At 36.7% G+C, this 22,902-nt stretch overlaps 2 protein-coding genes across 4 annotated transcripts; one reads left to right on the top strand and one right to left on the bottom strand.

The window, feature by feature from the left end:
• Positions 1–331: 331 nt before the first annotated feature.
• Positions 332–15,650, bottom strand: LOC141711443 (mitogen-activated protein kinase kinase kinase 5-like). Of its 3 annotated transcripts, XR_012571335.1 has the most exons (10): positions 15,166–15,650; positions 13,959–14,537; positions 13,720–13,870; positions 13,464–13,627; positions 13,122–13,197; positions 12,882–12,941; positions 12,674–12,799; positions 12,230–12,421; positions 10,187–12,015; positions 332–592 (listed from the first exon to the last, which is right to left on the bottom strand). XR_012571335.1 is itself a non-coding variant. In XM_074513885.1 (9 exons), exons 1-9 carry the CDS (start codon positions 15,528–15,530, stop codon positions 11,806–11,808), a joined length of 1,923 nt encoding a protein of 640 aa, XP_074369986.1. In that variant the 5' UTR covers positions 15,531–15,650; the 3' UTR covers positions 9,510–11,805. The 3 variants fall into 3 exon arrangements, 2 of the variants coding, with proteins under 2 accessions (XP_074369986.1, XP_074369988.1); XM_074513885.1 differs by lacking the exon at positions 332–592 and having other exon boundaries at positions 9,510–12,015; XM_074513887.1 differs by lacking the exons at positions 332–592; positions 10,187–12,015 and having other exon boundaries at positions 12,065–12,421; positions 15,166–15,647.
• Positions 15,651–19,006: 3,356 nt separating this feature from the next.
• On the top strand, positions 19,007–22,264 carry LOC141711444 (protein NRT1/ PTR FAMILY 4.5-like). The gene is made up of 6 exons (XM_074513888.1): positions 19,007–19,164; positions 19,502–19,580; positions 19,891–20,108; positions 20,388–20,834; positions 20,912–21,036; positions 21,289–22,264. Exons 1-6 carry the CDS (start codon positions 19,162–19,164, stop codon positions 22,136–22,138), a joined length of 1,722 nt encoding a protein of 573 aa, XP_074369989.1. The 5' UTR covers positions 19,007–19,161; the 3' UTR covers positions 22,139–22,264.
• The last annotated feature ends 638 nt before the right edge of the window (positions 22,265–22,902 follow it).

Below are 22,902 nucleotides of genomic sequence, written 5' to 3' on the forward strand. Positions count from 1 at the left end.
TGAAATATCATGATATTTATTTGTCAACGGAGTATAAAACCTAATGCTCCTTTATTAATTTAGTAACATGTACCATATTTTTTTGTCATCGAAGTATTATCCAGAATTTTAAAATTACTAAATTAAGGTCCACACTTTTAGTTATAATATAGACTCTAAGTTTTAGGGTTCTAAACTCTAAATTGATTTATTTTATTCGTATTTTTTAAAATATTTCTAAAATTCGAATGAGAATTTTTTGAATTCTTAAATATTAAAAATTGTAAAATATGGTAAATATTTAAATAATAAAATTTAGAGTTTAGAATCCTAAAATGGGTGATTAAAAATGAAAAAATTGAAGTCTAATACAGAACTAAATAAAAACTTTTCAATCAGGTGAGATTAAAGATGCACAAACAACCCGAGTCCAAAAATCTGGCACGGCCCGATCCGGTCAAACTCCGGTCAAGCCCGACCCGATCCGGTCAAAGCCCAGTCAAGCCCGGCCCGGTCAAAGCCCGGCCCGGTCCTCCATGATGGAAATGTTAATGCATGGCTGTCTCAAACGTTGACAAATTTGACATGACCCAATTACATTACCATCCTCCATCTGCATCAACAGCTTGTATAAGCTTCAAATATTCACAGGTAACCTAAACATTTGAGTTCATAATATATAAATGGTCACTGAACAATGTTGAGGATGTGCTTGGAAGAACATGAGCTTCTTGCAAGTCTGGAGCTTCAAGATAAGATTTTGCACTCGCAACAAATCGGAAAGGTTGTCGTAAATCAAATACTCCTTCCGTGACTCTGTCCCACTTTACTTGTCCAATTACGTAATTTAAGGTGTATTGTCCAGGTAGTTCCGTTGTTTTTTTTAAATTTCATTTTGTGAATAAAATTTAAAATTAAATTTTTTATTTACAAAAAAGAAATTTGAAAAACAATCAATAGAGTTATGCGTTCAAGGTATCTTAAAATACGTGTAAAAGTCAAAGTAAAAAAGTAATTCGGATTGGAAATAATAGTATACAACCATGTAAAGTCTTTGTTACAGATCCCTTGCAAAATTAGTGGCCTGTAAAACCTGTAACTCTATCGTGTGTATATCTGTATGTATAATGTGGAGAAGAAGTAATTTGTTGTATGTACTGAATGACGAATTGAAATGTACAGAGAGGGAATATATAAATACAAGCCAAAGGCGGGAAAACTACTAACTAACTAGCCGACTTTCTAAACAAATATTTACAGAAAGAAATAGAAATGCCAGCTGGATATTGTCTGTCAAGTGACGTGTCTTGTGATAATTCAAACACCCCCTTCATGTTGGAAGGGGAAGATGTCATTCCTAACTTGCCAATAATGACCCGATGATGAAGACCAGTAAGGGGTTTTGTTAACACATCAGCCAGTTGGTTCGTAGTGGGAACATAGGAGAGGGAAATGAGTCTGGAAAGTAATTTGGTACGAACGAAATGTCAATCAAGATCGATATGTTTTGTGCGTTCGTGAAATACGGGATTCTTGGTTATGTAAATGGCTGCCTGGTTGTCACATTTGACAGGAACCGGAAGAACATCAGGAACTTTAAGATCATGTAGAAGGCGAGATAACCAAGCCAATTCTGCAGTTACGCGGCGAAGAGACCTGTATTCTGCCTCGGCAGAAGACAGAGAGACTGTGTGCTGCTTCTTGGACTTCCAAGAGATCAGAGTTCCACCAAGAACAACAACATAACCACTAACTAATTTACGAGTATGTGAGCAGGCGGCCCAATCTGCATCACAAAAGGCCTCCAGAGCAAAAGAAGGGGAAGAATTAAAAAGTAGACCCTGAGAAGGGTTAGTTTTAAGATATCTGAGGACGTGTATTGCAGCATGCCAATGAGGTAACCGAGGAGAACTCATGTATTGACTTAAATGTTGAACAACAAAAGATAAATCAGGACGCGTGTTTGTCAAAAAAATCAGTTTGCCCACCAATTTTCGATAAGAAGAAGGATCTGGATAAGGATCGCCTTCATCTGGATGAAGCTTAGTGTTCAAATCAAGAGGACAAACCACTGGAGATAAGTCTTCAGAAAGAATTTCTGATAGTAATTATGTTGCAAACTTGGCTTGAGATAAAACAACACCATGGGAAGACTGTTATAATTCTAAACCCAGAAAGTAACGAGGAATACCCAAATCTTTGATTTTAAAAGTTGAATCAAGAAACTGCTTGATACTAGAGATTTCAGCATTATTATTACCAACAATTAATATATCATCAACATTGATGGCCATGTAAATGACAGATGAACCAGATTTCTTGTAGAGCAGAGAATAGTCATTTTGAGATGCAGTGTAGCCCATAGAGAACAGAATAGTAGTGAGCTTTTCAAACCGTTATGTGAAGCCTGTCGAAACCCATATAACGACTTGAGTAGCTTGCAAACAAGGCTGGGATCAGAAACAGTAAGGCCGGGAGGAATTTTCATGTAAACATCCTCATGGAGATCTCCATGGAGGAACGCGTTATTAACGTCCAATTGAGACATTATCCAGCCCTTCTTAACAGCAACAACGATTAGACTTCGAATAGTGGTCATTTTGACAACAGGGGAGAACGTTTCTGTGTAGTCAATCCCTGCTTTTTGAGTGAAACCTTTTACAACCAGACGAGCTTTATAACGCTCAATACTGCCATCAGAGTGATGTTTTACCTTGAATACCCACTTACAGCTAATTGCTTTCTTTCCAGGAGGAAGGGGAACTAAGGCCCAAGTGTCGTTGGCCTCTAAAGCAGAAAATTCATTTGCAATAGCATGTTGGCATTCAGGGTACTCATTTGCTTTTTCAAAAGAAACAGGTTCAGCAGGTGGTAAAGAAGGTTGAGATATGGAGACTTGACAACAGACTGATTGTAATGGACTGCTGGTGGTAGAAGAAACACACAAGGAGGTGATAGTATGATCACATACTATAGAATTAAAATAAGAAGTATATGGATGGACATAATCATGTAGATATGTAGGTAGTTTTGATACTCGGGTGGACTGTCTAGATAAAGGTGTAGAAGGTGAAAGTGTAGGGGCAGAAGGAGAAATTGTAGGTGCAGAAGGTGAAATTGTAGGTGTAATGGTAGGAGAAGAAGGAGGTGGTACAGATGTGACAGGTGTAGATGATGGAAATGGATCTGTAGATGGTATGTGTTCTACAGGAGGAGTAATATCAAATGCATCTAAAGATGTAATATTAGTGTGAACATTATCTTGGGTAGAATGGGATGTGCCAGTAGCATCTTCAATAATGTGAGGAATGAAACAAGAAGAATTACCCTTTACAAAAGGGAATATGCTTTCATAAAAACGAATATCTCTAAAAAATTGTATTTGATATGTGAATAGATTAAGAACCTTATATGCTTTCTTGCCAAAGGGATAGCCAAGAAAGACACAAGAATCTGCTCTAGGAGAAAATTTATCTCTAAAAGGTTTAAGAGCGGATACATAACACAAACAACCAAAAGGTTTTAGGTGTGTGTAAGAATGCTTGGTGTTGAATAAGAGTTCATAAGGTGATTTGCCCTGCAACAATTTAGAGGGATATCTATTAATGAGATATGTGGCCGTGAGAATACAGTCACCCCAATATGGCAAAGGTGCATTGGACTGAAACAGCAGAGCCCTAGAAGTTTTAAGGATGTGTTTATGTTAGACCCCCAATCATAGCTACTTACCATAGAAGGGCAAAGAAAATTAAGGAGTTAAAAGTTTATCAGAGACGCAAAAAGAAAGGAAATATGGTGGAGACATAATCAAGGGGTCAACTATATATCTTGATTGGTGGGGACAGTATCAGACTCAATAAAGGGAAGATTTGAAATAATTTAGGAAAGGATTCCCTGCATGATTAGGGGGATCAGATTGGAGAAAATAAAGTATTTATTATGTCATTTAGTTGTAGTTGAGGTATGGAGAAATTTATAAAAAGTTTTGTAGCAGAGCAGCTCTGCAGCGATGGTGAAGCATCATCGGTTTTAATTCTGGTGTAGCATCAGAATATATCTATTATAAGAGTTCTACTATCATTTCAATAAATCATATTGCTTACTTTTCTCGTGTTCTAGGTTAAGATTGTTCAGAGTCTTAACAATTGGTATCAGATTCAGGTTATCAAGGTCTTTTGGTGCAGTAGTAAATGGTCGGTACAAGAATGGAAGGAAGACTGGACAATGTTGAGAAAGAGGTCAAGTTGTTACAGGAATTGTTACAGAAGGAGCATCTGGAGCGTAATAATCAGTTCATGGTACTAGAAGGGAAACTGTCGGAGATATCTTCTATCCATCAGATGCTTGCGAGCCTGCAAGACAAACTCACTGTTTCCGGTGGTCAATCAAGTGAAAATACATCACCATCTAAAGAACATCCGCATGAGAAAGGGGTGTCATCAACTTTGATACAACCACCATCGTATCAGGAATATGATGACTTCCGGCTTGCCGTCAAGAAGGTGGAACTTCCAAACTTTAACGGGGATGACCCGGTGGGCTGGGTGTATAGAGCAGAACAGTATTTTGAAGTTCAAAACACGAAGCCGGAGCATAAGGCCAAACTGGCATTTATTGTAATGGAAGGAGTAGCGGTTCATTGGTTAAAGTGGTTGCGAGGCAAGTCTCCGGGCATTCAATGGGATGATTTGGCTACGGAGCTAATGAGAAGATTCGGAGGCTCGAAGGCGGGTAACCCATATGAGAAATTGGCAGAGCTTCGTCAAGACTCTACGGTGGAAGAGTATATTCAAGCATTTGAATATGTGGCCGGTATGATTCCAGGTCTTCCTGAACAAGCATATGTGGGAAATTTTATCAACGGGTTGAAGGAGAACATCAAAAGAAGGTTGCGGGTACACGATCCACAAGAGTTAGTTCGCACTATGGAGTTGGCAAGAGATATTGAGGATGAGTTAGCAGAAGGAAATCCAACTCAGGTCGGTAGTCAGAGTCACAGACCTGTATTTCCTTCAAATCCAATTCCACCAAAAGCGGGGTACATGGTGACAAAGCCAACGTCAGCTGTAGTACATAAAGGCGACATACGAGTGAAGTCTGTGCCACAATTGTCCGCAACAGCAGCAACATCTAATCAGCAGCCTTATAGAAGCAACAGGGGAAATTTGAACATATCATCTGCTGAAATGAGAGCCCGACGTGCGCGCAATCAATGTTTTAGTTGTGAAGGTCAGTTCTCACCGGGCAATGTTTGCCCGAATGCCCATCTCCGAGTTATGATTGCGGCTGAGAATCCAGAAGACGAGCTGCCAGCGGACAAGGTGGACGAAGATGACATTCATACGTCAATTTCCCATGTGGAATGTCACACCATGGAGTTGCATCTATACTCTACAGCAGGCATTACACGACCAAGCACTATGAAGATGCAGGGATTTGTACAAAAATGTCCGATTGTGATACTTATTGATAGCGGTGCTAGCCATAATTTTATTTCAGCTGATCTGGTAAGAAACATGGGTCTACCCGTGACTCCAACGAATGAATTTGGTGTGAAATTGGGTGATGGACATACAGTGCCTTGTAACGGGGTCTGTCGAGCTGTGAAGATGCGTGTCGGTGACTTACACATCACAGCAGATTGTTATCCCTTCCAATTAGGCGGGGTGGACTTAATTCTTGGCATTGCTTGGCTCGAAACATTGGGAGAGGTTAAAGTAAACTGGCAGAAGATGACAATGACATTTGATGCGGACGGATGTTTACGGAGATTACAGGGCAATCCATCTCTGTCTACTTCTGTAGTCTCTTTAAAGTCTATTCTCAACACTGCAGATGCAGATACTTGCTTCATGTTATGGGCTATGTCAGCAGTGGAACCAAAACATTCTAACATCCAACATTTGACGGAACTCCAACAACAATCATTACACATGTTGTTGGAACAGTATGATGTGGTCTTTCAGGAATCAGTGGGTTTACCTCCTCAAAGTGATCGGTCACATGCAATTACATTGAAGCCGGGTGTTACTACTATTAACGTGCGACCTTATCGTTATGCTCATAGCCAAAAAAATGAAATTGAACGCTTAGTTCAAGAGATGCTGGGTGCCGGAATCATTCAACCAAGCAGCAGTCCTTTTTCTAGTCCGGTTATTTTGGTTAAGAAGAAAGACGGGAGTTGGCGATTCTGTGTGGATTATCGGGCTTTGAATGACGCCACTATTCCAGATAAGTATCCGATTCCAATTATAAATGAGTTATTAGATGAATTGGGAGGTGCTAGTTATTTTTCAAAGATTGATCTTAAATCAGGGTATCATCAAATTCGTATTCAGCCCAAAGACATCCCGAAAACAGCATTTAGAACTCATGATGGCCATTACGAATTTCTGGTGCTACCTTTTGGACTTACAAATGGTCCCGCTACATTTCAATCTGTAATGAATGATTTATTCAGGCCGTATTTACGAAAATTTGTGTTGGTATTTTTTGATGATATATTGATTTACAGTCGAGATTGGGAATCTCACATGGAACATATGAGGATCGTGTTGGAAATTCTTCGCTCTCAACAATTTTTTGCTAATAAGAAGAAATCTGCTTTTGGGCAGCAGCAAGTGGAATACTTAGGCCATGTAATATCAGCCACTGGAGTCGCGATGGATCCTAGTAAGTTAAAGGATGTGGAGAAATGGCCAGAGCCACGTTCAGTTAAGGCTGTCAGGGGATTTCCCGGTCTCACAGGTTACTATCGCAAATTCATTCGAGATTATGGTAAAATTGCTCGACCCCTGACTAATGTCCTTAAAAAAGATTCCTTTCACTGGAATTCGGAGACTCATCAAGCTTTTGAACAGTTGAAGCGTGCGTTAGTAACAGGTCCAGTTCTTGCTATGCCTAACTTTTCTAAACCATTCTTGGTAGAGTGTGATGCTTCAGGGAAGGGTATAGGAGCAGTTTTAATGCAAGATAGTCGTCCTATAGCCTATTTTAGCAAAGTTATTTCAGATCGAGCACTTAGCAAGTCAACATACGAAAATGAGTTGTTAGCATTAGTGTCTGCTGTCCACCATTGGCGACCTTATTTGTTGGGAAGGCAGTTCATCATCCGCACTGATCATAAGAGCCTTAAACACTTGTTAACTCAGCGTATATCAACTCCAGATCAGCAAAAATGGCTATCTCGTTTGTTAGGATACACATTTGATATTGTCTATAAGCCAGGAACTGAAAATAATGCCGCTGATGCTTTATCACGTCGGGATGACGACAGTGAACTAGCGTTGAAAGCAACTGATGCAATGGAACTATCTGCCATATCTCGACCCCAATGGAGTGATACCCCGGCTTTGGCAACAGCAGTTCGATCAGATACTTACTTATCTAAGATTGTGCAAGCTTTGGAAAACAATCAACCTACACTATCAGGTTACACCCTTGCTCATGGTCAACTACTCTATAAAGGGCGTTTGGTAATTCCTGCAACTTCTGAGTGGGTGAGTCAATTTATTCAAGAATTTCACTCAACTCCCACAGGAGGACATTCGGGTTTTCTCCGTACTTACAAACGAATTTCCAGCAACCTCTTCTGGAATGGCATGAAAGCTGATATTATGAAATATGTGGCAGAATGTACTATTTTTCAGCAACATAAATATCAGGCTACCTCTCCGGCAGGTTTGCTTCATCCCCTTGCATTACCCACTGCTGTTTGGGAAGATATCTCGTTGGATTTTGTATCAGGTTTGCCGCGATCACAGGGCTATGACACGTTATTGGTGGTAATTGACCGTTTTTCAAAATATGGTCATTTTGTATTGTTGAAGCACCCGTATACAGCTAAAAAGGTTGCTGAAGTGTATGCCAAAGAGATTGCACGCTCACATGGCATGCCTCGATCGATTGTAAGTGATCGTGATCCGACCTTTTTGAGTCAATTTTGGACCGAATTCTTTAAATTACAGGGTACAACGTTGAGAATGAGCTCTTCGTACCATCCAGAGACCGATGGCCAAACCGAGGTATTGAATCGTTGTGTTGAGACTTATCTTCGCTGTTTTGCGTCCGATCAGCCTAAACAATGGAGTCGTTGGGTCCACTGGGCAGAATATTGGTACAACACCTCGTTCCAATCAGCCACTAAGATGACTCCATTCCAGGTCGTTTATAACCGACCTCCACCAACGATTTTGAAATTTTTGAAAGGGGAAATAGATGTGGAGGCAGTAGCACAAGAACTCGAGGACAGAGATGAGATTCTTCGTCAACTTAAATACAACTTGGAACGTGCCCAACATAGGATGAAGAAGCAAGCTGATTTAAAACGTCGAGATTATTCTTTTGCGGTGGGAGATTGGGTGTATTTAAAGCTTCGGCCATATCGCCAACAGTCTATAGCTAGACGCATCCACCCTAAATTATCTGCTCGTTTTTACGGCCCCTTTGAAATCATCGCAAAAATTGGCTCCGTTGCATATCGCTTACAACTCCCAGAAGGCTCTCGCGTGCATCCAGTCTTTCACGTCTCTTTATTAAAAAAGGCTTTAGGACATGGTCTTCAACCTGGTCATCTACCAGCAGGCCTAGAAGTCGAGCTTCCTCCTACAACAGAACCACAATTTGTTCTAGCATACCGTGATATAGTCCACGATGATCAGTCTACTCCGCAAATATTAGTTCAGTGGAAAGGTCAGTCACAAGATGAGGCTACTTGGGAAGATGTCCATACAATCAAGAAGCAGTTTCCTCTATTCCGCCTTGGGGACAAGGCTACTCTTGAGGAGGGAGGAATTGTTAGACCCCCAATCATAGCTACTTACCATAGAAGGGCAAAGAAAATTAAGGAGTTAAAAGTTTATCAGAGACGCAAAAAGAAAGGAAATATGGTGGAGACATAATCAAGGGGTCAACTATATATCTTGATTGGTGGGGACAGTATCAGACTCAATAAAGGGAAGATTTGAAATAATTTAGGAAAGGATTCCCTGCATGATTAGGGGGATCAGATTGGAGAAAATAAAGTATTTATTATGTCATTTAGTTGTAGTTGAGGTATGGAGAAATTTATAAAAAGTTTTGTAGCAGAGCAGCTCTGCAGCGATGGTGAAGTATCATCGGTTTTAATTCTGGTGTAGCATCAGAATATATCTATTATAAGAGTTCTACTATCATTTCAATAAATCATATTGCTTACTTTTCTCGTGTTCTAGGTTAAGATTGTTCAGAGTCTTAACAGTTTATGTTTTCTCTCTACCACCCCATTCTGTTGGGGTGTGTAGACACAAGAAGTCTGGTGATGAATGCCTTGAGACATGAAATAAGCAGTGGCAGAGGTAGAAGAGCCTAACTCTAGAGCATTGTCAATTCTAATACATTGAACTTGACATTTAAATTGAGTTTTGACCATGATGACAAAATATTTGATAAAATCAAAAGCACTGCTTTTGTTACATAATAGATGTGTCCAAGTAGTTCTTGTGAAGTAATCAACTATAGTGATAAAATACTTGTATTTATTGTAAGTTGGAACAGAATATGGACCCCACAAATCAATATGCAGAAGTTGAAATTTCTGAGATGTTTGAATAGTACCGTGTGGAAAAGGTAGTTTGTGTTGTCTAGCTTTAGCACAGATTGCACAAGCATACAATTCAGACAAACAAGCATTGTCAAACTTACAAAGAGACAAGGTTTTTAGTTTAGACATTGGTAAATGTCCTAATCTAGAATGTCATAATAGAGCATCTGTATTACAACCATTGGTTTGGACAGCTAAACTGGAACAATCAGCAGCAATATGAGAAGAAGATGTTGAAGAGAGGAGGTAAAGGTCTTTAAAATTTCTACCAAGAACCAGAGGCTTCTTCTGTGAAGAGCCTTGCAAATAACAAGTATCAGAAGTAAAACTGATCATGCAGTTTAATTGTTTTGTCAACTTAGGAATTGAGATTAGGTTATATTTAAACATGGGTACATAAAGAACTTCAGTCAAAACAATGTTATGTGAAATAAGGACTTGACCAATGGCATAAATATCTAAAGTATGACCATTAGGAAGAGATTGTGACTGGTGTGGGCAAAGATTCCAAGGAAGTAAACAAGGATTTATCAAAACACATGTGATCACTGGCACCACTGTCAATGATCCATGCTGATTTGTTTGTATTAGAAAAATATGCTATATGAGAGCTGACAGAGAAAGTACCTGCAAAATTTGCAGAAGAGGGTTTGTTGTCTGATTGCTGCACTGTTTTAAGCATATTCATGAGCTGTGAGCAAAGTTCAGGAGTCAAAGTGGCAGGGAGAGAAGGTGTACCCACAACTTTCTCATCAGAAGATTCAGTGCACTGAGTAGTTGGAGAGCTTTCAACTTGACCCGCAAATTTCTTGTTTCTAGTAAACTTAAAGTCAGAAGGGAAACCATGAAGTTTGTAGAATTTTTCAATCAAATGTCCTGATTTCTTACAGTAGTTGCAATGAAGATTCTTTCTTGCATCATTGGGTTTTGTCTTAAATTGAGGTCTTGAAGAATTAGCATTGAGAGATGCAGAATCTGAGAGAAAATGACTGGTGGAGTGAATTTCCCTTTGGGCTTCTTCTTGTAGGAGAAGACTGTAGACATGTCCTAAAGTAGACAATGGTGACATCATCAGGATTGATCCCCTCATCATGTGATATGAATCATTCAATCCCATAAGAAAGTGTATAACACGTTGGTCTTGATGAAATTGAAAATTTTTCTGAGTTGCTCCACAAGTACAACCGCAGGTGCAAACAGGGGCCAAGCAAAGTGAAGCGATGTCATCCCACAACATTTTGACTTTAGTAAAATAACCCGAGATACTCTGATTTCCTTGTGAAATTTCAGTTCACTCTTTATGCAATCCAAAGAGTTGAGCACCATTCGATACTCCATAGCGTTCTTCAAGTTCTGTCCACATTTGATGAGCAGTGGACGAATATATGACACTACGCCCAATTGTTTTAGAGAGAGCACCAAGAATTCAAGAGATTACCATGTCATTGCAACGCTTCCAGCTCTTATAAGAATAAGAACTAACTTGTGATTTTGGCATAGAACCATCCACAAAACAGAGTTTATTCCGAGCTGAGAGTGCAATGGTCATGGAGCGTTTCCAATTTCCAAAACCAGTTCCGTCAAAAACTTCATTAACTAGTCTCATTCCAGGACTATCAGATGATTGTAAATGAAGAGGATCATCAAGATGATTCGTGGAAGAATTTGTAGTCAGATTTCGACAAAGGTCGAAGAAAGATTGAGTATCGGTATGAGATGTGGTATTGTTGAGAGAAATATTACTACTTGAAGCCATTAGTAGTGAGAAGAATTGAAGAAACTCTATGAGATTTTTACTCAAACAGTTTGTGTGCAAACGCAAGAAACTATATTATATAGACTGATGAGAAATGTAAAATGCCAAAAACACAATTAAGAAGTTTCAAATCGCAATCGCAACACACAAGAGAGTAAATTGATGAATTATAAGTAATGAATGCGGAAAACTGTACGAAACGAAGGATATATTTGAGGGAGAGAGATCGAGAGAGAGAGAACGAGAGAGATGAAACAAACAGAAGAGATGAGTAGTACGAGTGTGAGAAATAGAAGCTCGCCCTACGTCACCATTGAAATTGATCTTCGTCTCAGCTCTGATACCATGTAAAACCTGTAACTCTATCGTGTGTATATCTGTATGTATAATGTGGAGAAGAAGAAGTAATTTGTTGTATGTACTGAATGATGAATTGAAATGTACAGAGAGGGAATATATAAATACAAGCCAAAGGCGGGAAAACTACTAACTAACTAACCGACTTTCTAAACAAATATAAACAAATATTTACAGAAAGAAATAGAAATGCCAGCTGGATATTGTCTGTCAAGTGACGTGTCTTGTGATATTTCCAACATGACCAACTTAAGAAGCAACCCTTAGTCCTTACCTTGTGCTGAGATCTTTTTCCTTGGTAACAAATGTTGATGGTGAAACTGACCTCAAGTTCTGTTTGTTTCTACATTATGTACATAAGATTTGATGACACTGGAGTTTGTACACAGTAATTTAAAATTGCGAAATCAGTGAAAGAATGCAGAGCAAACATACTATACTTAACTAGTGTTTGCATTATAAACAGTTTCAGCAGAATTATTAGAAATGATACAAAATGTATTACAAGTAGTAAACATATAGCTGATTGAGACCCCTTAAGGGGGTCTGAAACTTACAGGCAATTTACGGCCAGAATATCTGTTCTGATCCTGTAAGTTGCTTAGAAAAGGATGGTCTAGTAGTATAAGAGCTGTAGGCCTGTCTGCTGGATTTCTCTGGAAGCACCTACCGAGGAAATCCTTGCCTTCTGCAGATAACGTTTCTGGTATGGTCGGGGATCTGTTCAAGACGTTGAACATAGCTTGTACCTAACATATTGGCACAATCACGCAGAAAGATAAACAAAAAACAAGAGCAAGATAGCGCCTTTTCTTCTGCACATTTTCGTTAGAAAAGTGATATTGATATAATAAAGACAGGTCTGAGTACATTTACTTGAACAATTCATACATCTTGTCACTGCATACTTCTTAATGTGCATCATGTTTCTATTGATATCATGAATATTGAGAGGCTAACTATACTGATTAATCAATACGCGCAGTTGTTTAGATCCTTACCCCGCTATATTCACTCCATGGCGGTTTTCCAGTCAGCATCTCAATGACGGTACAACCTACACTCCATATGTCAACAGCAAAGGCAAGCTCTGGTTTGGAATCTTTTCGCATCATAGACAGCAAAACCTGTGCATAAAGATATGAGGATTATACTCGACAGTAAGCATTAAGCAAGGCCAATTTATCGATCCAAGTACAAATAAGATACCTCTGGAGCCATCCAATGTGGACTTCCCTTCAAAGAAAGATCAACTGCATAATTTGTAAGCTGAATAGAGAAAAAGACCGCAACATAAGACAAATGAAGAGTGGAAGATACAACCAAGAATTGCATACCGGCTTATAATGAAAAAAGAAAACTTACAAAGTTAAGCATCAAGGCAAGATTTAATATAAAACATAGCAAAATCTATGATGATATCAGTGGCTAAGGACTGTCAGATCTTACATGTTTTGCCAACCCAAAGTCGGCAAGCTTGACAACACCGGATGCATTGACAAGCAAATTTGCCCCTTTAATGTCCCTGAAAGAAAATCAGCATTGACTCAAACAACTCAGCGGATCAGCATATCTCATAAAAATTCTTCGTAGCCAAGGAGAAACTAATCTGAAAGACATAAGCAACATGTAGTTATAGAAATGGGCCATTTCTGTGATTCTTAACTTCTTTTGAAGGCCTATTGTAGCTTCTACAATATCAAAACATGAAACAAGAAAACTGCCTACATGTTTGGATAAATAGTACCCTCTAAAAAAGTTCATCCAATGCTGATAAAGTCAAGCTTTCACCTGTGAATTGTATTTGTGCTATGCAAGTATGCTAGTCCCAAGAGAATATGACGGGTAAAACTGCGAACCACAGATTCAGTTATTGATCGATGATGCTCACGGACATAGTTATTAATGGATCCTGGATGGACATACTCTAAATATATGCAAAAGCGATCCTCAATCTGCAATAGATATTCAATTTTATGATCTGTCAAACTCACAAGGAGTAGAATCAGACAAACACAAGAGAACATGAAACCAACAGTATACTAACTATATCACTGCCAAGATATTGCACAATGTTCGGATGATCCAGTTGCTGAAGAACTTTTATTTCCTGCTCCAACTGCTTAATACATTCAGCAGATTTAGAGTCGGAAGGAATAACATCAACTTCTTTCATTGCGCACATCGCTCCATCATTACTTGAAAACAACAATAGCAGTGATAAATTATATGATATGCATGAACAACACCAACACAATGGCAAGAAAAGTACAGTTCATATCTTACCGGTTGATTGCAACATAAACACTTCCATACGTACCACGTCCAATGAGTTTTTCTTTTTGCCATTGACCTTTTGTTGATGAATCATTCATTTTGTGGGACATATTAAGTAAATGTGAAGGCGATGGCATTCCTGGTGGACGGGGCAAAGGGTGAGCGCTGGAATTGTAACCTTCGGGCCATGCTGCAGGACTTCCAGGAAGAGACTTATACTGTGAATGGCGAGCAATGCCAGAACGATTCCTGATATTTTGGTGTGGACTTGGTAGAATTGGACTATGAAGTGGAGAACAATCAGGGCCGGGTAAAAATCTTTCTGGCAACACATAGGACGTAGAAACTACATTCCTATTCGTAGAAATCTTAAATTCACGAGGAACAGAATATGAAGAATGGAGAACATCCACCGAGCCAAATCTTTGTGGGCTAACAGCAGGACTTGAGAAGCCACTAGTTGGAGCACTCCTTGCAGGAACATCCAGCCTAAAGCTGTGATCATTACCAGCATTTTCTGGATGGAATCCTCTTCGACGATAAGTGGGAACTCTAGATAATTTACCAGCAACATAATTTGTGCTCTTGCTGATGGTACAATGAGAAAATAAAATTAAGATTGCAGCAACACATCAACTATTTACTTGAAACTTGGAAAAAGAGTAAGATGTTAGAAACATATCAACTATACACTTGAAACTTATTGTACCAATTTGCTTTTACTTTTACAAAGACAAAAACTTATAAATCAGAGAGTATATAACATTGTGATAAAGCACACATTTTATGTCACAATCTAAATTACTCCCTCGGTCTCTAAAAACGTTTCCTCTTTGTGTTGGACACGTTTGCCAATGCACACTTTTAATTGTTAATATCTTTAATTTTGTATTAGTATTAAATATAAAAATTTCATTGTATTAAAGTACTCATAAATACGAATCCAACAAAATCACTCGTGATTATGTTTGATCTTATAGATTATACGTAAATTAGTAGTCAATCGATTACCATGAACGGTACAAAAAGTCAAAATGGGAAACTTATTTTGGGACGGAGGGAGAAACAAGCAGCATCATATAACAGGTACTTTCTGAGCATAATCAATGTTTTTATGAAACAATCTTTTCAAGCAACATTAAGAATATACTTTTGAAATCATATAGATGCAAATCATCATTCTTAGTATGATGATTCAGAATCCTAATTTGTTTACCTCCCGCTGAAAGAGCTCGATGAAGTACTCTCCCCTACTGCACCCCTTCCATTAATCTGCACTTTTAAGTCATCACTTTCTTTGAAAAATGAAGACGGTTCAGGAAGTGGCAATGGTTGAGGCACATCAGGCACAGACCAATGCCTGATATTAGTCGGTGATCGCGATCTTCCTCGTTTAGGAGAAACAGGCAACGACTTTGAAATGACCTCAACAGGCTGCAACCCGAGGTCAAATTCAGTAGCATGGCGGTACTTACGTTGTCTAGTAAGCTGCCTTCTCGACCCCAATGATCTTCCACTAATCAGTGGAGAATCAGGAGGAGACGACGGGCGAGAAAAAAACACATTTTTCAAATGAGGCATATGCGATCTCTTAAGAAACTCAGTCAATACATTCTTGTGTTTAACTTGAGAACTAAATGAATCAATAAGTCTAAAAACTGTCCATGTTAGAGACTACTACTAGAGTCATCACATTCACCCAACTGGCATGAAGATACCAAGTCAAATAGTTGAACTTAGAGCCATATGTTGAAATGTCCTCGCTAGTGTTATATATCAACAAAAGGTCAATATTGTATTCCTTTATATATAAAAAATGACTCAAATTCTCTAGAAGTTCTATGGTGACCACGTTTTTCGCTCATACAATAATCTGGCGGAAAGTCACTATCTAGATCGACATTTCAGAAGTTGAGAAATAATATGGGTATGCGGAGGTTAAAAAGTTTGCTACATCAAAATGTCAAAATGTGAGACATTTTATTCGGGGGAGGTTTTTCCTTCGTCAAGGTTTTTATCCCACTAGGTTTTTCCTTGCAAGATTTTAACGAGACAGTCAATCTTTGCAATAACTCGCATCAAGGGGAGTATTAAAATATTTCAATAAATATAAAATGATTGTCAAAGAGTATCGAGAAAGTCTCTCAAATCCTACTGAGGAAGATTTGCACAGCTTCTTAAGAAATAAAACTTATCGAGAAAGACTTGTAAAGCTTATCGAGTAAGTTTTGTACTACTTTATGAAAATGATTTGAATATCTTACTTAGTAAGTGTCCGTTTTGAAAATTTTAAAATAAGTAACTTATGATTTAAAATGAATAAGTGACTTATAAGTGGTAAGTAAATAAATACCTATAAGTTACGTAAGTGTTTGCATAATTTTTTTATAAGTTAGAGTTACTTTTACTTAAATGAACTAAAATAAATAACTTTTAAATATAATTATCTTAATTCGGAATTTTATATTAGATTAACATTTACAAATATATTTTTTAAAATTAAAATTAATAAAATAAACGAAAAATCATAATAAGTGGAGAAAAAGTACGTCGTTGCTAATATTCAACTTATCAGCTTCTCAACTTTGAGCCACGGAGATCACTTATGTTCTGCAACTAAAATCTTGCATAAAAACATTGCTAAATGTATTATTTTACGAATTATATTCTACAAAGATCATTATTTTATTCAAAATCTTGAACATCATACATGTACTGCATGTAAAACATTACAAAATATTTTATTCTACGAAACATGTCTAGTTTGCAGAACATTTGTTCAAATTGCTGAACATACACATTATACTTATTAAACTTAAATGATCTTCAACAATTTTAATGAATTAGTTCTATTACTAAAACATATTTCACATAATAATATATAAATTTGATAGTGTTTTGATTGCAGAATATAGGTGGTCTCCGAGGTCTCCGAGTTCTCTGTCGTCTCGTAGAACTTTTCTCTACAAACGATAACATGACATGAAAAGTTCATACTTCTAAAAATGAATAAATTAATCCTTCATGGCCCAAGGCCAAAGCCCATATTAGAAGACCATATTTTACAAAGTGTTTGTATTTGTAAAGTTTTCAAGACTACTGTACAAAGCCCAAATAACGAATAGCAGCTGTAAATTTGGTGTATGTAGAAAACACATATGTGGCTATGATACGTTCAGGGTCCATTTAAAAATAAGTGGCTGTAAACAAAAGAAAGTTTCAAACGATCAATGAAGTGATGCTTTGCAAATCGGTTTATTATTGTTAAAAAAAGTTTCAAACGATCGTATGAAGTCCTTACAATTGCTTCTAGAAAGTGGGCTATCACTTACACAAGTACGATGGTGAGCTAGCAAACACAAATTTATTACTCTCTCCGTCTCTAAAAACATTTATTATTTGTGTTGAACACGTTTACCAATATACACTTTTAATTGTTAATATCTTTAATTTTGTATTTCATTATATTAAAATACTCGTAAATATGAATCCAACGAGATCACTCATGACTATATTTGATCTCATAGATTAGACGTAAATTAACAGTCAATTGCTTAGCATGAATAGTGTCTGAAGTCAATATATGAAATATATATCGGGACGGAGGGAGTAGAACATTTATTTGTGTTTGACACGTTTGTCAATGTACACTTTTAATTGTTAATATCTTTAATTTCGTATTAATATTAAATATAAAAAGTTCATTGTATTAAAGTATTCATAAATACGAATTCAACATAATCACTTACCATAAATAGTGTCAGAAGTCAAAATAGGAAACGTATAGTTAATCGTTTTACATGAATAGTGTTAGAAATATGAAATATATAATGGGACGGAGAGAGTACCGGATATAAGAGAATCAACTATCTATGTCTTGTCTTGTTGATGAACCAAGGTCAAAGATACTCCTATTAACTTAGAACATGTTAGCCACTATTATACGTAAATTAAGAAAAAGGAAAGTCCGAAGTAACGTAATTTATTAATATTTAATATATAAAATTGATATAGTGAAAAATAGTATAAGATATAAGTGAATGTAATTAATTTTATATTATAAAAAAGTACTATTTCTCATATGTAGTGTGGATGTTCAAAAAATGAACGTGACAAATGGTGTAGCATGTGTATTCTCAAAATTTTGGCATCAAGAGTTTACTTATTGAACTGGAATTTTAATGAATTATATATAATTCATGAATTTTTAATGAATTATATCTGATTTTAATTTTACGCAGATTCTATATAAAATGTTGTGGAGTTGATGAAAAGTTTTTAGAATTTAAACACAAGAGTCCAAAAAATACAAGAGTCCAAAAAAATCCGTCTCAAGTGAATACCATCAGAACCACCAGATTTTAATGGATTTTAAATAATATCATTTGAATACAGATTTTTAAGCATAATTTAAAATTCCGATTGAATACCATCAGATTTTTTAGCATAATTTAAAATCCTAGTTGAATATCATAAAATTCTGATACATTTTTTAGAATCACAGTTGAATACACCTAGACTTCGTGAATGATTTTTTTTTTTTTTAAATCCAGGTTCGAAACATCCCCAAGTAATTTATTTTGTAGTTATGTAGCTAATCATTTTGTTATACAAATTTTGAGAACTTTGATTAAAATATTTGTAAACTTAATTTCATGTTCTCTATTTTAACATCATTTTTTAAGCAATTCATTTTGTAGTTATGTAGCTAAACATTTTGTTACACAAGTTTTGAGAACTTTGATAAAAATATTTGTAAATTTAATTTCATGTTCTTTATTTCAATATCTTTTATTCAACAGTAAGCCAATAACTAAGCCTACCTCTAATTGTCATATTCATTCGAGAGTCCCATTGGCCAATACAAATAACTTATTACACATAAATCAATAAAATGTGTTTCATATTATGTGAGTTGCGCCTCTTTTCCATATAATTAGATAAACTTTTGTATGGATAGCCAAAGTTTCATAATGTGAAATAAATTTGAAGTCAAAAAATGGGTACTATTTTGCTCTATAATTGAGTGACATTGAGAGGCTCCAATGATACACCAAGGAATAAAAAACATATTGATTCCAGGACAGCAAAAATGGACAATTTTTCTATATAAGCAGGCTGCATTAACAGTAATTCATTTATACACAAGTTAAAACTACTACTAGTTTCTCATTGCTTTAGAGCCTACTCAAAGCAAAGCTCTTTCAACAACATGGTACTGTTCTTTTCACTCTTAACCCTACTTGCATGCATGTTTACTTCATATTTGTTTAAACATATCCTTGCTAAAATTGGATGTGCATTATTGATTTATTTGTTTATACAATTCATTATTGTTTATTTGTTTATATTTAGTTTAATTCCACTGAAATCTGTCAAAAAAAAGGTTATATACCACGGATTTTGGCAGTGGTTGAGTTTTTGTACCACTTACGGGAGGAGGTCATTACCAAAATGGATATACATTATGATTTATGATTTATGATTTATTAGGTGTTTATATATGGGGTTTTGAATTCTTGTAATTACAATGCTTGTTGCATTATGATCAGAGCAACTCAGGAGAAATCGAAACAAAACATAAGCAGAAAATGGAACGCGGAGGAATGAGAGCTACTCTCTTTGTATTTGGTAATATTTCTTGATTTTTATACAGTATATACAGTCATAACCGACCGCACCAGAGGTGATCGGTTTTAACCCCGCTTATTTAGACGGCCGGATATGAACGGTTTAACCTGTTTTCTTGCGGTGATATTCAAATGTTTAGTCTATTGCATGTTTACAAGGGAAATACATTTGGGGCCACCGGAAACTAACATTCCTAGTATTTCTAAGAATATTACAATTCTGCTAAATAAGTGGGCTAACATGTATTTATACATGCAAATACAATTTTACAATAATTATTGTGTTTGATATTTGTGAATGATATCTGCAGTGACCACGGTGTTTGAGAGCACAGCATTTATAGGGAATGCAGCGAGTTTATTCATTTACTTCTATGGATCTATGAACTTCAGCTTGACAAAGTCAGCGACAATTCTTACCAATTACATGGGATCTGCATATTTGCTATCATTAGTTGGAGGTTTTGTTTGTGATACCTTCTTGTCCAGATTCTGGAGTTGTGTTCTCTTCGGACTGATACAAGTCTTGGTACGAGCCTTCTGACTTCTTTTTTCGTTAAGTAAACTCACGCACACCCAAGGCACGTAACTCTTGACCTCCGTCATAGGAGACAAGAGCTAAACCACTGCACCAACTCTTTGTTACCCGAGCCATCAATTGTGGGAAAGTATATATTATAGCCACCAATTAGATGATATTGCGATCTGCAGCTAGGCTGTAGCGCCATTCTGCTAATCATGTTAAAAGCGAGGTTCATGTTTATTTTTCTAAATTTTGAAGTTCTTGTTTTTATTGACTCAATTGCAGGGCTACGCAATTCTAGCAACACAGGCATTTATCGACCACTTAAGACCTGCTCGCTGCAAGGACATCACTCTTCTTCTAATGAATAAATGCGAGAAAGCAGATGACGGGCAAGTCTTAATGCTTTACACAGGCCTGTATTTGGTTGCACTGGGAGTAGGTGGAATTAAAGCGGCAGTCCCCTCACTAGGAGCTGATCAATATGATGAGAAAGTTCCTGAGGAAGCCGTACATATTCCTACATACTTCAATTGGTATTTTTTCTCCTTTGTGATCGGGGCTATGATTGGTTGCACATTCTTGGTCTGGGTAAATACATATCGAGGCTGGGATTGGGGTTTTCTCGTGTCCACGTTATGCATGGTAGCTGCAGTTTTGTTCCTCTGCACCGGATTTACATTTTTTAGGCATAGTTCCCCGAAAGGAAGCCCCCTCACTCGAATTGCACAGGTAGAAATAGACAAGTGCTTAATCACATTGATGTTTTTAAGTAACTGGCTTACAGTACTATTCTATTTTCAATACAGGTATTCGTGGCTGCATTTAAAAATCGAAATGTTTCACGTCCAGAAACTTTACAGGGCTACCATGAGATTACTGATAATAAAGACGGAAGTGGAACCGAGATTCTCAAGAAAACAAATCAGTTCAAGTACTAGTTTATCCTTTCCATCATTATCTACCAGCTTACAGTTAAACCTCGATAAATGAATACTCTTGAAACCGACATATTGTATTTATTAATCGAGATTATTCATTTATCGAGGTCAAAAACACACTATCTCTATTATGTTGGGACTGAAAAAAAGTATTTATTTGACGAGATTATTCATTTATCGAGGTTCTACTGTACTTGCTGCCAAAAATTATGTAGTGTGTACTATATAATAATCCAACTCCACAGGTTCTTGGATCGCGCTGCAATTATTAGGACCACCGAGGCGTCTGATACTAACAGACCATGGTCAATATGCACGGTGACACAAGTCGAGGAGGCGAAAATAGTTGTACGGATGCTCCCAATTATAGGGAGCACCATTTTCCTAAACACGTGTTTAGCTCAACTCCAAACTTTTACAGTCCAACAAGCCAATACTCTAGACAGATACGTAATCGGAATTCACGTCCCCAGCTCTTCCATTCCCGTCATTCCACTAATCTTCATGTTCATTGCAGTACCATTATATGACCGCATTTGTGTTCCAGCACTTAGAAAGCTGACAGGAATTCCCACAGGGATCCGACAGCTCCAACGCATTGGAATTGGACTCGTTTTAGCAACTATATCGATGGCAGTGGCCGGATACGTCGAGACAAGACGCAAGCGTGTTGCAGTCCACCACAACATGGTGGACTCTCCGAATCCACTGCCAATGAACGTGTTATGGTTAGGTATTCAATACGGTATTTTTGGCATGGCAGATATGTTTACACTGGTTGGGCTCTTAGACTTCTTCTACTCGGAGAGTTCAGCTGGAATGAAGTCATTAGGCACCGCGTTTACGTGGTTTTCATCAGCCATCGGATACTATTTAAGCACGGTGATAGTGAATGTGGTGGATGATGTGAGTGGTGGATGGTTTAAAAGCAATAACTTGAACAGGGATAAACTGAATTACTACTATTACTTGTTTGCAGGTTTGAGTGCTTTAAATTTCGGGTTTTATCTGCTGTGTTCATCTTGGTATAGGTACAAAGATGTGGAAGTGAAGAAGATAGAGGGTGAGAGTAAAGTTGAAATGGGGAGTGTATAGGACAGATTATTATTCGAAATATTATTTTAAAGTATGATGTTCTTGATATGCTACGGTCGAATTTAGCTAAATACAATCGATTTGTATTTAGCCGTTAATCCTGAGTAATCTTCATTTTTCAATCAAGCAAGTAGAGTGTAATCTAACTTTCACTGTGTTGAAATCAGTTAATTATCGGTAAGTACTATCTCCATCTATCATGTATCCACTTTTGACTATTATATAGTTAATTTGACAATATTTTGACTATAATTAAAATAAATTTATGTATTATTTTTATAAATTAAAAAATACATTTTAAAGAGAATAAAATATATTTTCCAATTATATAAGTTTTGACATTTATTTAATTATATATTAAGTATAATTTGCGGTCAAAATTCAAATAAGTTAATTATTGACTAGTCAAAACATGACACATAATATAAGATGAAGAGACAATAATCTTCGACATTTTTAACACATTCATTTCTTAAATTCGTTTATTCCTTTAAATTCAACATAAATTTAAAATTCGGCTACACATATATCTTCTTATACAAGAGACATTTCAATAACATCATATTTGTTATAATATAATATAATATAATAATAATTGTCAAAACTTAATTAAGGAAACTCATAAAATTTATCGAGAAAGTCTCTTAAAATTTATCGAGAAAGACTTGTGCAGTTTTTTAGAGAGGAAACTTAGTAAGGAAAATTGTAAAACTTATTAAAGAAAACTTACGATACTTATCAAAGAAGACTTAAATAGGTAAAAC

This window comes from Apium graveolens, chromosome 3 (genome assembly GCF_009905375.1).
Source record: "Apium graveolens cultivar Ventura chromosome 3, ASM990537v1, whole genome shotgun sequence".
Taxonomy (NCBI): domain Eukaryota; kingdom Viridiplantae; phylum Streptophyta; class Magnoliopsida; order Apiales; family Apiaceae; genus Apium; species Apium graveolens.

Excerpts from the sequence above, each read along its gene's own strand:
- LOC141711443 (XM_074513885.1), bottom strand. The coding sequence starts at position 15,530 with ATGCCTCATTTGAAAAATGTGTTTTTTTCTCGCCCGTCGTCTCCTCCT. Across the intron at positions 13,871-13,958 it reads GTTTATGTTGCAATCAACCG|TAATGATGGAGCGATGTGCG; the intron begins GTAAGATATGAA and ends GTTGTTTTCAAG. Across the intron at positions 13,628-13,719 it reads AATATCTTGGCAGTGATATA|ATTGAGGATCGCTTTTGCAT; the intron begins GTTAGTATACTG and ends TATCTATTGCAG.
- LOC141711444 (XM_074513888.1), top strand. Across the intron at positions 19,581-19,890 it reads AGCTACTCTCTTTGTATTTG|TGACCACGGTGTTTGAGAGC; the intron begins GTAATATTTCTT and ends TGATATCTGCAG. Across the intron at positions 21,037-21,288 it reads AAGAAAACAAATCAGTTCAA|GTTCTTGGATCGCGCTGCAA; the intron begins GTACTAGTTTAT and ends CCAACTCCACAG.